The 14,172-nt window shown below is 27.8% G+C and overlaps 2 protein-coding genes across 6 annotated transcripts in view; both read left to right on the top strand.

Moving 5' to 3' along the window:
- The window catches only part of LOC101235260 (uncharacterized), a 31,755-nt gene extending 20,895 nt beyond the window's left edge, over nt 1-10,860 (top strand). Inside the window, exons 9-11 of the mRNA XM_065818335.1 lie at nt 2,430-2,464; nt 4,706-6,193; nt 10,232-10,860. Coding sequence (XP_065674407.1) covers nt 2,430-2,464; nt 4,706-6,193; nt 10,232-10,456 — 1,748 coding nt within the window. The 3' untranslated portion in view covers nt 10,457-10,860. The remainder of the gene's footprint in view (nt 1-2,429; nt 2,465-4,705; nt 6,194-10,231) is intronic.
- Nucleotides 10,861-11,191: 331 nt separating this feature from the next.
- LOC100200189 (early endosome antigen 1) overlaps nt 11,192-14,172 on the top strand; it is a 105,207-nt gene continuing 102,226 nt past the window's right edge. For 4 of the 5 annotated variants that reach the window (XM_065818267.1, XM_065818269.1, XM_065818268.1 and 1 more), the window contains exon 1: nt 11,192-11,263. In XM_065818267.1, the coding sequence (XP_065674339.1) occupies nt 11,234-11,263 (30 nt within the window). In that variant the 5' untranslated portion in view covers nt 11,192-11,233. The remainder of the gene's footprint in view (nt 11,264-14,172) is intronic. The other variant, XM_065818271.1, reaches the window with a different exon arrangement.

The raw sequence follows: 14,172 nt of genomic DNA on the forward strand, positions 1-14,172 counted from the left end.
TTTCTCTTCTAGACAAGTCCAAAAACGCATTGTAAATGTAGTTGGACCCGCTTTATCTGCAAAACCTTTGCCTCTTTCTCATTGTTGTAAAGTTGCATCTCTTTCTCTTTTCTACAAATACTATCATGGCTGCTGCTTAAAGGAGCTATTATCTCTAGTTCCATCAACTAAAACTCATTCTTGACTCTTCATTCTGCAAAGTCTTAATGGTTTACTGTATTTGTCTTTGCATGCTCTAAAAACTTTTATTCATCTATTTATTTTCCCTGCACTTCAACCCTTTAGAACTTGCTACCATCTTCATGTTTTCTTGGCTCATACAACCTACAACTTTTCAAGTTTTCTGTCAATCGTTTCCTTGCTTTATTCTTTTTTTACTCTATTCTTCTTTTTCTCTAGTAAATCTAAACTTAATAGTGGTTGCTTGCAGCCCTGTTGGAAGTGAATCAGAATTAAAAAAAAAACTTGTTTATTAAATTTTGTTTCCATTTTTAAAACAATGTTTGTAATAAACAAAATAAGTTTTACATAATTTTCGTATAAAACTAAATAAAATACAATATAAAAAACTAATTCTAAAAATAGCAATTAAAAACTTAGGAAATTTAAAAAAAAAAAAAACCATAAAAAAAATTTAAGGGTTTATTTAAAATTGTTATAAATGAATTTTAAAGAAAGGGTTAAAAGTGTCACCAACTAAAGTTAAGTATGAATTACATCCTACACAACTGAATTCTTAGGCAATAACAGATTTAAAATCTTAAGGAAAGAAATCCTTCAGAGAACAAAGAAGTTTGAATTGTTTGGTTATAAGTCGAACAAAAAAACAACATTTTCTATTTATAAGTTGAAAAAGTTGTCAAAATTTTACTCATTATAGTAGAAAAACTGAAAGACTAGGAAAGGTGCAAAAACACAAGCTAAACACAAGCAAAAAAGACTAGCATAAGCTCTTTTACTTAATAAAAAATAAAACATCAAATTAAATTACTTTACAATATACTCTTATCTATATAACCTCTCTTGATGACAAGAACATGTTCTTGCGTTACATATTCTTGGCTTTCTACAAAACAAAACATGCTTTACATGTTCTAGGCATTCTACATAACAACTCCAATTTGTTGAAGTCAATTTTATCTCACTCACTATTAAGTTTTTCCACACATTCTTTGCATCATTAGGCATTATTTTTTTACATTTTTTTATGTTTATCCCATAAAAGTTCGATAGGAGAGAGATCTGGTAATTGGGGAGGTCAAATCATTCTATTTGTTACTTGATTATTTTCTAACTCACTTAAGTAATTCCTACAATGTTTTGAATAATGCTTCGGAGTGTTATCTTCTTGAATAATGAATAGCTTCCCAATAATTTGACTTTCTGAAGGTATGCATGACTTTTTAAAATTTTGGCATGACTTTTTAAAATGTCCAAAATGAATAAAAATGAATGACTTCCCAATAATTTGACTTCCTTAAGGTATGGCATGACTTTTTAACATTTTTCATCTTTTACAATTTCACCTGTAGTATTTCCTCAGAAACAACCCCCGCCTCTTTACCATTGTAACAGATACTGGAGCTACTCAAGAACAATTCGAAGTATAGGTTAATTCTCGAATGAATGAATTCTATTCCTTTTGCTAGTGATTGTAGTTCTTCTGTTTTTGGCAGCAGATGTAATTCGACAATGTCCCAATCTTTTTTGATTGACCACACTTCCAGTTTCTTTCTTCTTTTATATAGTATTTCAAACTGTTGAGCTTGAAATCTTAAGTTTTTTTGCTATATCACCCTTAAAATGTTTTTCTTGTCACAATGTGAATATTGCAGATCATTTTTCTAGAGTCAACTCTTGTTTTCTGGTAATTTATCATGTAATAATAGCAACAATTTATATAAATTTTAAAACTATTAGTGTGAGAATAACTATTGAAATTCAATTCAGTAAAATTATTGCATAAATAAGTCTCTTGAAATAAAATATACAGTATTAGTTAAATGCTTATATTGCTTACATTATGCAATCTTCACAAAAACATCAGACTTGATAATTGTATGGTTTATGAACAATTAATGTAAATATCGGACTTGATAATTGCATGGTTAACATAACAGTACCCTTATTTAAACAAACGCTAAATCCTACTTCAACCAGTTTAAACTCAAAGTTTGTTAACTTTGTGACTTTAATCAAATTATTTAAATCAAAAATAACACAACAATAAAATTTAAATCAAAAATAACACAAGAATAAAATTTAAATAAAAAATAACACAAAAATAAAAACTAAAAAATAATTTAAATAAAGCATTTTTTTAAAAGTTAATGTCATTTGAATAATTATGAAGGGTAGTGTATATATATTATATTAGATGTACTATTATGTAATTATAATTTATAATGGAGTATTATCTTGTACTTTAGCTGATAATGAAGAGTTAGTTGCAATAAAAAATCCGGTAGGTTTTATTTTTATTATTGTACAGACAAAAAATTTTATCAATTTTTATAATATAAACCTTTTATTTTTGTTATGTTTGTAAATCTAATTTACTATATATTATAATATGGTAAATAATTTACTATATATTATAATATTTATTTACTATATATTATAATATTTATTTACTATATATTATAATATTTATTTACTATATATTATAATATTTATTTACTATATATTATAATATTTATTTACTATATATTATAATATTTATTTACTATATATTATAATAAGATAAATAAGAATAAAATCTAATAACTAAAGCAATAACAAAAAAAAAAAAAAAGAGTTTAAAAAAAATTTAGCAAAAAGAAACAGTTGAGTGTGACAAATAAAAACATGAAGCAATTAAAAATAGAAAATCATTTTGAGGTTTGATAAAATGAATGTTTATACAGTATTGCCTTTTGAAATTTGCTTTGTATTAACTTAATAATAATTTAACACCATGTTAAATGATATTTTTTATTGTTATACACTTAAGTTCATTTTTTTTTCAAATTTAATATCAACACAATTTTTGAAATCCTAGTTTCTCCCAAAATCCTATATTATTCATATTTTCATATTACAGTGCTGGACAATGAATTAGAAATTTTTAATTTTTGAACCAAATTACGTTTTGAATATTAAATTTATTGCAAAATAACGATTTCCTCATTTGTGGATAAAGTCGATTTTGTATGATGTTTCTGTATTAATCTTGTCTCATAGTACCTTTGACAGCATGAAGCCGTCCTGTACCAAACATGGATATGCAACTCCACACCATAACTTTGTCATCATGTTTCACTTTTGAAACTGTACAGGCCGGTAAATCACATTCAGTGCAATCACGTTCAATCAACGACTCGTTTAAAAAGCAGACCTTATCAAACAAAACAAAAAATTTATTTAACCATTTTGCTTCTCAGTTTTTATTTAACCCTAACCAATAAATATTCATACTTAATACATGTACATGTAGATGAATTAGTAAAAAGTACAGTAAGAGTAATAAAATACATCAGGAAATGTAAAAACTTAATACTTACCCTAGACCAATCTTCAGCTTTCCAATCACAATACTTCAGAAATGGCTTCACAGTTGTCTGTAGGCCAAGTATCCTTGTTCCACAAGCCCCCTCCTTGTTGTTCTACTACTGTCGTTGACATCATAGAGTTGCCATTGCCTTGTCAGCTCGGCAGAGGATGATTTGTGACTCATCTTACATAAAGATATGAGTTGACAATCATCACAAGCTGTCGTCTTCCTCATTTGTTTACAGTTTTTTCTATTCGAACTCAGAATATCATCATCGAATTCAAGTCTTTGTTTAATTCTACTGACAGAAGCTGGTGAAATGCCTAGTTTTGTTGCAATATCCTTACTTTTAATTGAAGAACACTGGAGATAAGCTTTAATTTCACGTTTTTTACCAGGGCTGAGATCGGAAACTTTTCCCATTATATCAAATAACTTACAATTATTACAATAAAACTAATCTAATTACAATAATCTAAAGAAACAATAAAACTGTGTCATACATTTACACAAATAAAAATTGCATACCACTAACATCATACTGTACACTCATCAAACACATTTCGTACAATACTTATATTTACAAAATTCATGAAATTATATATAATATTCAAACTGTCACTAAGTAAACAAAATGTCACGTAAACAAACAAAATGGCGTGTTGCATAGATATTTATTTAAATTTCAAAACCTATACACTTGGTTTTGTTATTTTTAACATATTTAATATATTTTAGGGGGCTATTTGGTATATACTTGCTGAAATAGACAGAAATTGTACAAATTTTTAATTCATTGTCCAGCACTGTACAGTCTCGTATCTGGAAGTTTTTTTTTTTTTTTTATGCAAGTAAAAATCTTATTGACAATGGAGCATGTTTTATACACTTTTACTCTATATTTTATATAATTCCCTTTTCTTTTTATAATGGAAAGAACTTATGCTAAAATTATATCTCTAATTAAATACTGGCGTTAGGAATCAAATTTAGGTGCCTAAACCGGTATACTGGTGTCAAAATCAGCTTGTATACATCACTGTATTATTATATTTTATACTATATAATAAAATCATTATTAATGTTTAAAACTGTAATTAAAAAAAAAAAAAAAATTGTAATAGTTTTATTTACATGTTTTAAATATTGATAAGTATTTGACTATTTTATTAGGCTATACAATCACGAGACATTCGCACTCAAAATCCCAATAGCAATATTACGGTAGTAACTGAATTTATTAAGAAAAAGGAAGAACATTTTTGTGGAAATACTGTTACTCAAGATGTTACACAGAATTTATTAGTAAACTCTGATTCGAAGAACAAAAAAAATATTTCTCCTATTATAGTTCATAATACTGATATAACTACTGAGGTGTCTTGCAAGAAAGTGAATTGGGGTGATTGTGACACCCCCTGTGCTGACGATTTTGAGGTTGCCTTTGAACCACTAGATGAAAAGATATTTGAAGATGCAAATAAAATCACAAGCCCACAGACTATTGAAATTGGAATCAATAAAATTGATGATGATTTAGTTGAAAAAAATGATTCTATTAATCTAATTATTACAAATGAATGTCAAACCATGGTTTCACCAAACTTAAATAAATGCCAGACTTTGGTTTCATCAAACTTAAATGAATGTCAGACCTTGGCTTCACCAAGCTTAAACGAATGCCAGAATATAGTTTTACCAAACTTAAATGAATCTCCTTCAACTCCAACAACTGAAAATCAAATATCAGTTGACTTAAATACTTTAAATTCAACTTCAGTAATCCCAGATCATTCGCAAACTGAGAGTACCAAAAATTTAAATGTAGAATCATATCAAATGGCAATTGATCTACCTGAAAATATTTCAAAAGATATAAAAAAAACTAATTTTTCTAACAAGGAAGAAGCAAAAACAGGTAACGAAAACAATGAAAGCAGAAATAGTGAACCAAAAAAATTCAATAAGGAACTGAAAGTGTTCACCAACCTATTTGACGGTAGCAGTTTAACTCAAAGTAGTTTAAAATCAGAAGTTGTTCAACCACAACTAATCAATTCAGTTGATAATCACTTTAAAAAAAAAATTGCTCAAGCACAGCCAATTTTTTGCCCATCCGAGTATAATTTAATACCAAGAGACAGTTTTGATATAAAAAATTTTCATGAATACTTGGTTGAAAGTCAATCTGAGTGGGTTGCACGAGAACTATGTAATTTGACACATCAGTATTTAGAAAATAGTTCATCTAAGTTTTTCCTTAAAGTATGTCCTCCATTTAAAAATGAAATGTACGATGAATTAAAAGTAATTTATGAAAACAAATGTTTATATTTAAAGGATTATGAAGCAGATGCTATTAGATATAATCAAACACGAAATACTCCAATTTTTGTTGTCTTGAAAAAGAAATTTAATCAGGAGACCGAAAAAGATTCAGTCAGTTTAGGTATATGCCAGGTGTTGGGTCCTGTTTTACCCACACACTTAAAAAAATATCGATTTAAGTGTTCATCACAGTTTATTAGCACAGCAACTATTGAATGGAAATGGTGTTTTGTTCAAAAAACTTGTGAAATTGAAAAACAAAGTATGAGAAACTACTTAAAAGCTTTAATAAAGAACTTGCAATTTGGTAAATGCTGTGATACTTTTAAAGAGGTATACTTGATTTTTTCTTTATCATTTTTTTATTTGTTTATTTTACTCTATATATTTTATATTTACTGATTTTTTATACTTTATTTGATATATATTTATAATACATAATTTACATAGCTACATGACTTATAAAAAGTTTTGAATTTAATTATATTCTATATATTCTATTTAATTTTCAACACTTAACTTTTGTCTCTTAACATTGAACCCTTAACAATACTTATTGTTTAAGTTATTATTGTTTTTTTAAAACATCTTTACTTCCCTGCAAGGCTGCAAGCAATCACTATTAGAGTTGGAGGTTACTAAAAGAGAAAAGATGAAGTTTATAAAGCAAGATAATGATTAACAGACAACTTGAAAGATTTCAAATTGTATGAATCAGGAAAACAAGGTGAAGGGAGTGAATTCCAAAGAGCTAATGTTTGAGGAAAAAAATTAAACAAATAGGGATTTTTGGAACACTTATAAACAGTCACAGTAAAATGATGAGACTTAATTAAATGACGAGTAACATAAGAATGAGTTTTGGTAGATGGCACAAGAGAAACTAGCTCTTTAGAGCAGTGCCTATTATAGTATTTATAGAAAAGAGAAAGAAAAGCAACATTACTACAATGTGACATTGGTTGAAGGTTGGCTGCAAGAGCAGGCCTAACTATGTTTACAGTGTGTTTTTGCACCTTGTCTCAAAGAACAAAGACATCATTAGAAGATCTGCTCCAGATATGGTAAGGAAGGTTTTGAGGGTTATAGAGATAAAAAATAGAATCCTAAGAAGTGGCAGGCACGATAAAGACAACCTTAGCAGATGCTAATTTTGCAACCTTAGCAGATGTTATTTTTGCAATAGATTTGATATATGGCTTCCACAAAAGATCAGGAGTAAGAGTTAATCCTAGAAGATGAAGGGTAGATGGCTCATCAAGTACACTACCATTCATAAGTATAAGATCTAGATTGTTGCAATAACAATTAGCTAAAAAAAATAATTAAGTTTTATCTAAGTTAAAGTTCATTAGCCACTGAGAGCCCCATGCTGCAGCAGAAGAGAGATCCTTTTCAAGCTCAAACGCCCCCTCTAAGCACTCAGAGAGTGTTGGCTTCTTATTAAGACAAATAAATGGTAGTATCATCAGCCAACAATGCCACCTAAGTTGTGAGTATTTCTGAGTGATTGTTAATGTAAATTAAAAAGAGTATAGGGCCAAGGATAGAACCTTGAGGAACCCCTGAAGTTACAGGAAATAAAGAAGAGTGCTGTCCATCGAGGGCAACTTTTATACTATGGTTGGTAAGAAAGGGTTCAATAGTCTTGAAGATGTTACTTGATACACCATAAGAAGAGAGCTTATGGAGAAGATCGGGATGCCAAACTTTATCAAAGGCTTTAGAAATGTTGAGAGCAATAACCTTAACCTCTTCAGTGCTTATCAGAGTCTTGTTTTTTAACAGGCTGGAAAACAAGACTCTAATAAGCACTTGTTAAATAGTTTTAAAAGTATAGACGACAGTTCCAGAGAAAACATCTGCAAGATAATAACAGGTATGATGTTTAAAACACAAGCTTTAGAAGAGTCTAAGAGGAAATCACTTTAGATACAGAAGCTGGCGTGATATGATTGTCAAGCATTGGATCAACCAATTTTGTCAGCTACATTAAGCAGGATGTGTTAAGTGGAATCAAAAAGCGAGATTGATGAAAAGTTCTTAGCAAACAATTCAGCTTTATCTTTAGGTGAGGTAACAAAATCTGAACCATGCAAGAGAAGAGGAATAACAGATTTTCCCTTATTATAGATACTGTTTAAAATTCTCTAGAAATCTCTGGAGCCTAATTTTTGAGATGAAATACAATGAAATACAATTTGTGACCTGAGAATAGCAGGCTTTGGTATTAGACAAAACCTTTTTTACAATGATTTCTGCCAATAATAGACAATAGTAGGAAAACCATGGAGAAGAGTGAGGCTTGACTTCGTCAAGAGGGAATAAAAGATTCCATGAATCCAAGAAGTTATATAAGAAGCAGGAAGACGAAAGATTTCTACCAGAGGGCTATCACAAAGAAAATTGCATAAAGTGTCACAGTCAGTATTAAGATAATCAGAAGCACCTAAGGCTGAATTTGGAGGAACTGAGCACTGACTAAAATGAGAAACAAGACATAAGTCGAGTAGAGTAAAATATAAGTAAATGATTTGGATTGTCTGGAAAGTGAGTGATAAAGTTGACTATTTGTGTTAGAGATTAAGAAAGGCAAAAGTTGTGGGCTTCAACATTTGCAGTGTCACTGACACTAGAACCAAGCCATTCTGTGTGAAGAGCATTAAAGTACCAACAACAATGATATTGGCTGAAGGATAAAGAGAACGGGCTTGATCAATTTAATCAGAAATAACATTGAAAAGGGTGCGATCTAGAGATGAAGGAGAGCGATATAGAACAAAGAAAAAGGCAATATATTGAAGTGGTGTTAAACAAAAGCACATAAAAGAATAGTCTGTTGCTTCAAATCTAGTTTCCCGACAAATGGGTGAATTTTAAAAAATGTAAATGCCCAAGCTATTATATGAATTCCTAAAGACTCTAATGGCATGTGACTATTAGAGTCTTTACAAATTAAAGGAAGATAACCATCAACACTAAGATCGCAAGATAAGACAGTTGAACTCAAATTAGTCTCACAAGTAGGTCTGATGAACTTTGCAAGAAATAAGACTCGACAGAAGAAAGTTACTTTGAAGACCACAAATATTAGTGAATGATAGATTTGGAGAACTTGGTGATGATGATGGTTTTTTGTGTTTTACAGTTTTTCGTCAATTAATAAATTAATTAAAGAACTTGACTCACAGCACAGATAGTACTCAGTACACCGTTTAATAGCCCAAGCAATTGCCTCATTACTATTAATAAACCCTAAGCCAAAACAAAGGGCTTTAAATGTGGCCTCGACAATGCAGACCAAAAGTACAAACAGGGACACCATCCATGCGCAACATGCACTGGCACTGTTAGTACTCTGATATTTTACAGCTGTTGATGGAATCAGCCTCTCTAATAGCTGCCACAGATTTCGTGAAACCTGACTACCTGTTAGTCTCAGAACCATAAAACTGAGTTTTAGTGCTGTATTCTCATTAGGAGTTAGTTATTTTTCTTAATATTTATATCTAGGTAAATTAATGATGGTAACATTAAATAACTCACATTAGTTTAATGTTGAGTGTTATTGATTTTTAATTTAGTGTTGCTTGTTTCTTGTTAATTTATCTATTTGACTGTGACAAGCAAAAAAGCTTACTGAGTGAAAGTCCACTTTTGCAGCAAGTTAAAAATAACGATTTATAATTTGAATTTATGTAATAAAATTTGTAAAAATTTTTTTAAAGTTCACTAAATTAATTTGTAAAAGTATCACTAAATTAAAATTGTAAAAGTATCACTAAATTAATTTGTTTGGTGTTTAATGCCAAGTTATTTCTAATTAGGATAACGTAATTAGTAAAAAAAATTTTCTAAATTAATGAATACTGTTCTCAAGAATGTATTTATTATGATTGTTATGTTGTTTGTGATGGTATTATGTTTTAAACAATGATTTATTAAGTAAATTTTTAGTCATATGACTAATATTTATTTCGATTTAAATATAAATATAGGTAATGTAAGTATAAATAAAATGATAAATATAAAAATAATAGTAGTAAAAAATGAATTTTAAATTATTAGTATTGGTAAATAGTCTTATGTTTACATTAAAAAAAAAAAAAGATTTTCATTTTTTTAAATATATTTACCTTCCTATAGCTCAATTTAAATTATTTCACTCATTTGTTTTTAAACCCTTATCTCAACCTATTAAGTCAAAACTATAAACATTAACAAGGTAGTTACATTATGAAAAAAAGTGGTATTTCCAAGAATGTAAATAATAGTATAATAAAGAGTAAAATAAATTATTTAGTAATAATTAAGTTGTAAGATGACGCTCAAGATCAAGATGACATCATGATTTTTTTTGTATTTCAATAGTTAATCCAGTTGCAGAACAAAGTTGAAAAACCATCTACTGATATCAACAAAGCTCAAGCAGAAATCACAGACCACGATGAAGACTGGGATTTAGATATAAGTCCACATGTCATCTCACAGTCACAGAATTTTGGTTCAGATGATGAATGCGAGCGTGATATTGATGCAGATTATGAAACATTTGGAGTCACTCAAAAAGATTTAAACTTACTGAATCCAATTTAGCTGAATTCAGGTTATTTCATTACATGTGGACTAAGTATGAACTTGATCACATGCATGCAACATGCATGCGTTATATTTTTCAGACCTAGGATTATAAATCTGGATCTGGATAAAAGTATTTTATTAATAATTTTATTATTAAGTATTTTTGATTTTATATTGTTACTGTGATAAATATGCTGATAAATCTGATTTATAGAAGATTTTTTTTATATTGTCTTTTCAGTAGTTTTTATCAGTGTATTTAAAATAGTGTATTTGAATTTAATTTTAATCAATGTATTTTGATAAGGACTTAGTATTTTTTTGTTGTATAGTATATTTCTTTATCTGTCATTTTTATTTAACAATTTACTGAGATTGAATTTTATGAATGAATAAAATTTTGAATTGTTTTTATAAAATTTTTTTGTTTTTTTGTTTTGTTATATAATGTGCATTATCTTTATCAAGGGGTTTGCTTTAAGTTTTTGCGCATTTTTAAAAATGTTTTTTCAATCAAATCCTTTTTATTTTTTAAATTTTGAAAGTTTATCTTAATTGTGCTATTTTTGTTTTTTTTGTTTTTTTTTGTTTTTCAATTTGTAAAAATATTTTATGCTATATAATATTGAAAAATTGCAAGTTAAAATTGGATTATTATTTTTTTTATGTTGTTGATAATTTCTGTTTATTCAAATATCTATTATTTTCCTTCATTCAATCATTCGAGTAATTGAGAGAATATTAGAAAATTTTCTTTTTCTGTTAGAAAAGTAGAATAACATTATTTTTGAAATGCTGAATCGTTTTCGAGGCAAGAAGGCTGTAAGTATAATTTTTTTTTTGAGTTAAACAAGCCTCATTATAAAATAACCTAATAGTGATCAAATTGAAAAAGTTATTTACATTTTATATATATATATTTTTTTGTTATTCACCTCCTCAAGGCCGAGAAGGCCACTACAGATGAGGAGGCTACTTAATAGTGGTTTATAACCCTCTCTCAACTCTATAACTCCGAAACACGAACCTTGACGAACAAGGCCGCTGCGCGGAGAAACAAGTTGAGCGCGGTACTACCAGGGACGTGGTGGGGATCGAACTCGGAACCTCTTGCTTATGAAGCGAGCGCTTTACCACTTCACCACTACCGCATATATATATATATATATATATATATATTATATATATATATATATATATATATATATATATATATATATATATATATATATATATATATTTATAACGTCTGTTCACAAAAAATCCGGACTGATTTCAAATGTGCACAAATTGTTCTAAATTTCGAATTTTCGATTCGAAATTTTCAAATTTAATCGGTCAACAACAACTTTTGTTTCATTTTGTGGCAAAATTGAGTTTAAATAATTAATTCAAATAAGCATGGAGCATCTAAAAGAGAACGATGTTAGAAATGTGATTGGAAAATTTTATAAACAAAACATAAACAGTGGAAAGAAATTTACAGTGGATCATTTTAAGAAAATGGGAATCGCTAAATCTACAATTTATGACATAATTAAAAGGTCTGAAAATAATTTGCCAATGAATAGAAAAATCGGTTGTGGCAGAAAACCTTTTAAAATTACACCAGAAAAGAGAGAGTCCATGATTGCAAGAGCAGAAGAGAGAATCGGGATTTTGCAAAGAAAATTGGCACTAAAATATAAGATAAGCGTTTCATATGTAAATAGATTATTAAGTATGCATGGACTAAAGTATACCAAAAGAAAAAATGCACCAAAAACAACAGAAAAGCAAGAAATTAAACAAAAGAAAAACTTATTAAAACTTTCAAAAACTTTTTTCAAGCCATCAAATGAGTTTGAAATCATCATGGGCGATGAATCTTATTTCTGTGTAAATGGTGCAAATTGTTCACAAAACTCTGGCTACTATACAAAGGATAGTTCTCAAACTGATCCTAACATTAAATTCAACTTCAAAAAAAAGTTTGACGAGAAAGTTCTCGTTTGGATTGCAATCAGTCGTTTTGGTCATTCATCGCCTTATTTTGCTGTAAAAAACTGTGCACTGGATGCAAAAACTTATTCTAAAGAATGTATTACAAAAAGACTTCTTCCATTTATAAATTCCAAGCATCAAAACATGAAAATTTTATTTTGGCCTGACGGAGCGAGATGTCATTATGCAAAACACACATTTGAAACTTACAACACTTTAGGTATTAACTTTGTCGACGCTAAAGATAACCCCCCAAATGTACCGCAGTTAAGGCCAAAAGTTTATGGAAATGGATTTACTGCGAAAAATCTTGACCACCTTAAGAATAGAATTCGATTAAAGTTGAAAGAGTTTGATCCAGACTACTTTTTCAACCTAATGGATTCAGTCAAAACTAAGGTTCGAAAAGCCGCTGATTTAGGACCACTTTCGGTTATAAAATAGTTAACAATGTCCAGTCACTCGTTTTAGTTAAAAATTTTGTCAAAAATCGAATAATTTTGTATTCAATTAAGAACAATTTTTCATTCCGGATTTTTTGTGAACAGACGTTATATATATATATATATATATATATATATATATATATATATATATATATATATATATATATATATATATATATATATATATATATATATATATATATATATATATATATATATATATATATATATATTAGGGTGTCCCAAAAAACAACATTTTTGAAAAATATATGCAGAGACCCCCTTTAATGTGTTCTATCTAATACAAAAACACTAGATTTAAATTTTTTTTGAATAAAAAGTATTTTAAGGGGTCTCTCAAGGCCCTCGAATATTTAATGGGTCCCTAATATTTTCAAAAAAAAAGTTTTTTCAAAGTATGTCAACCTGGTACTCAAATTAAGCAAAATTATATAAAAATTTCAAAAATAATATTTAATTTGAAAAAATTTTAACCTATTTATCAAAATTGTCATAAAAATACATAAAAAATGCATTTTTTTGTTTTTTGTTAAAAAACGTAATTTTTCATGTAATAAAACCAAAAATAACAATTCTATATTTGAAATCTATATTATTTTTGAAATTTTTATATAATTTTACTTCATTTGAGTAACAGGTTGACCTATTTTTGAAAAATTATTTTTCAAAAATATGTCAACCCATTAAATATTCGAGGGTCTTGAGGGACCCCTTAAAATATTTTTTATTCAAAAAAATTTTAAGTCTAGTGCTTTTGTATTAGATAGAACACATTAAGGGGTCTCTGCATATATTTTTCAAAAATGTTGTTTTTTGGGACACCCTAATATATATATATATATATATATATATATATATATATATATATATATATATATATATATATATATATATATATATATATATATATATATGTATGTATATATATATATATATATATATATATAAATATTTCCAGATATTGCAATTTGCGATTGCTTAATTTAACTATTGTAGACTATAATTTTTTTCTATATTTTATATTTTATATATATATATGTATATATATATATATATATATATATATATATATATATATATATATATATATATATATATATATATATATATATATATATATATATATAAAAGGAAAAAACAAGTAATTACAATAAATGAATTATGAACTTATAATAAATGAGTATTACATATTTTTTACATATATTTATTTTTGCATGACGACACTTTAAGAGATTCAGGTCAGCAGTTGTATATCGTCGTAAAGCTAAGATAGGACAGCTT

Source organism: Hydra vulgaris, chromosome 14, assembly GCF_038396675.1.
Source record: "Hydra vulgaris chromosome 14, alternate assembly HydraT2T_AEP".
In the NCBI taxonomy this organism is placed as follows: Eukaryota; Metazoa; Cnidaria; class Hydrozoa; order Anthoathecata; family Hydridae; genus Hydra; species Hydra vulgaris.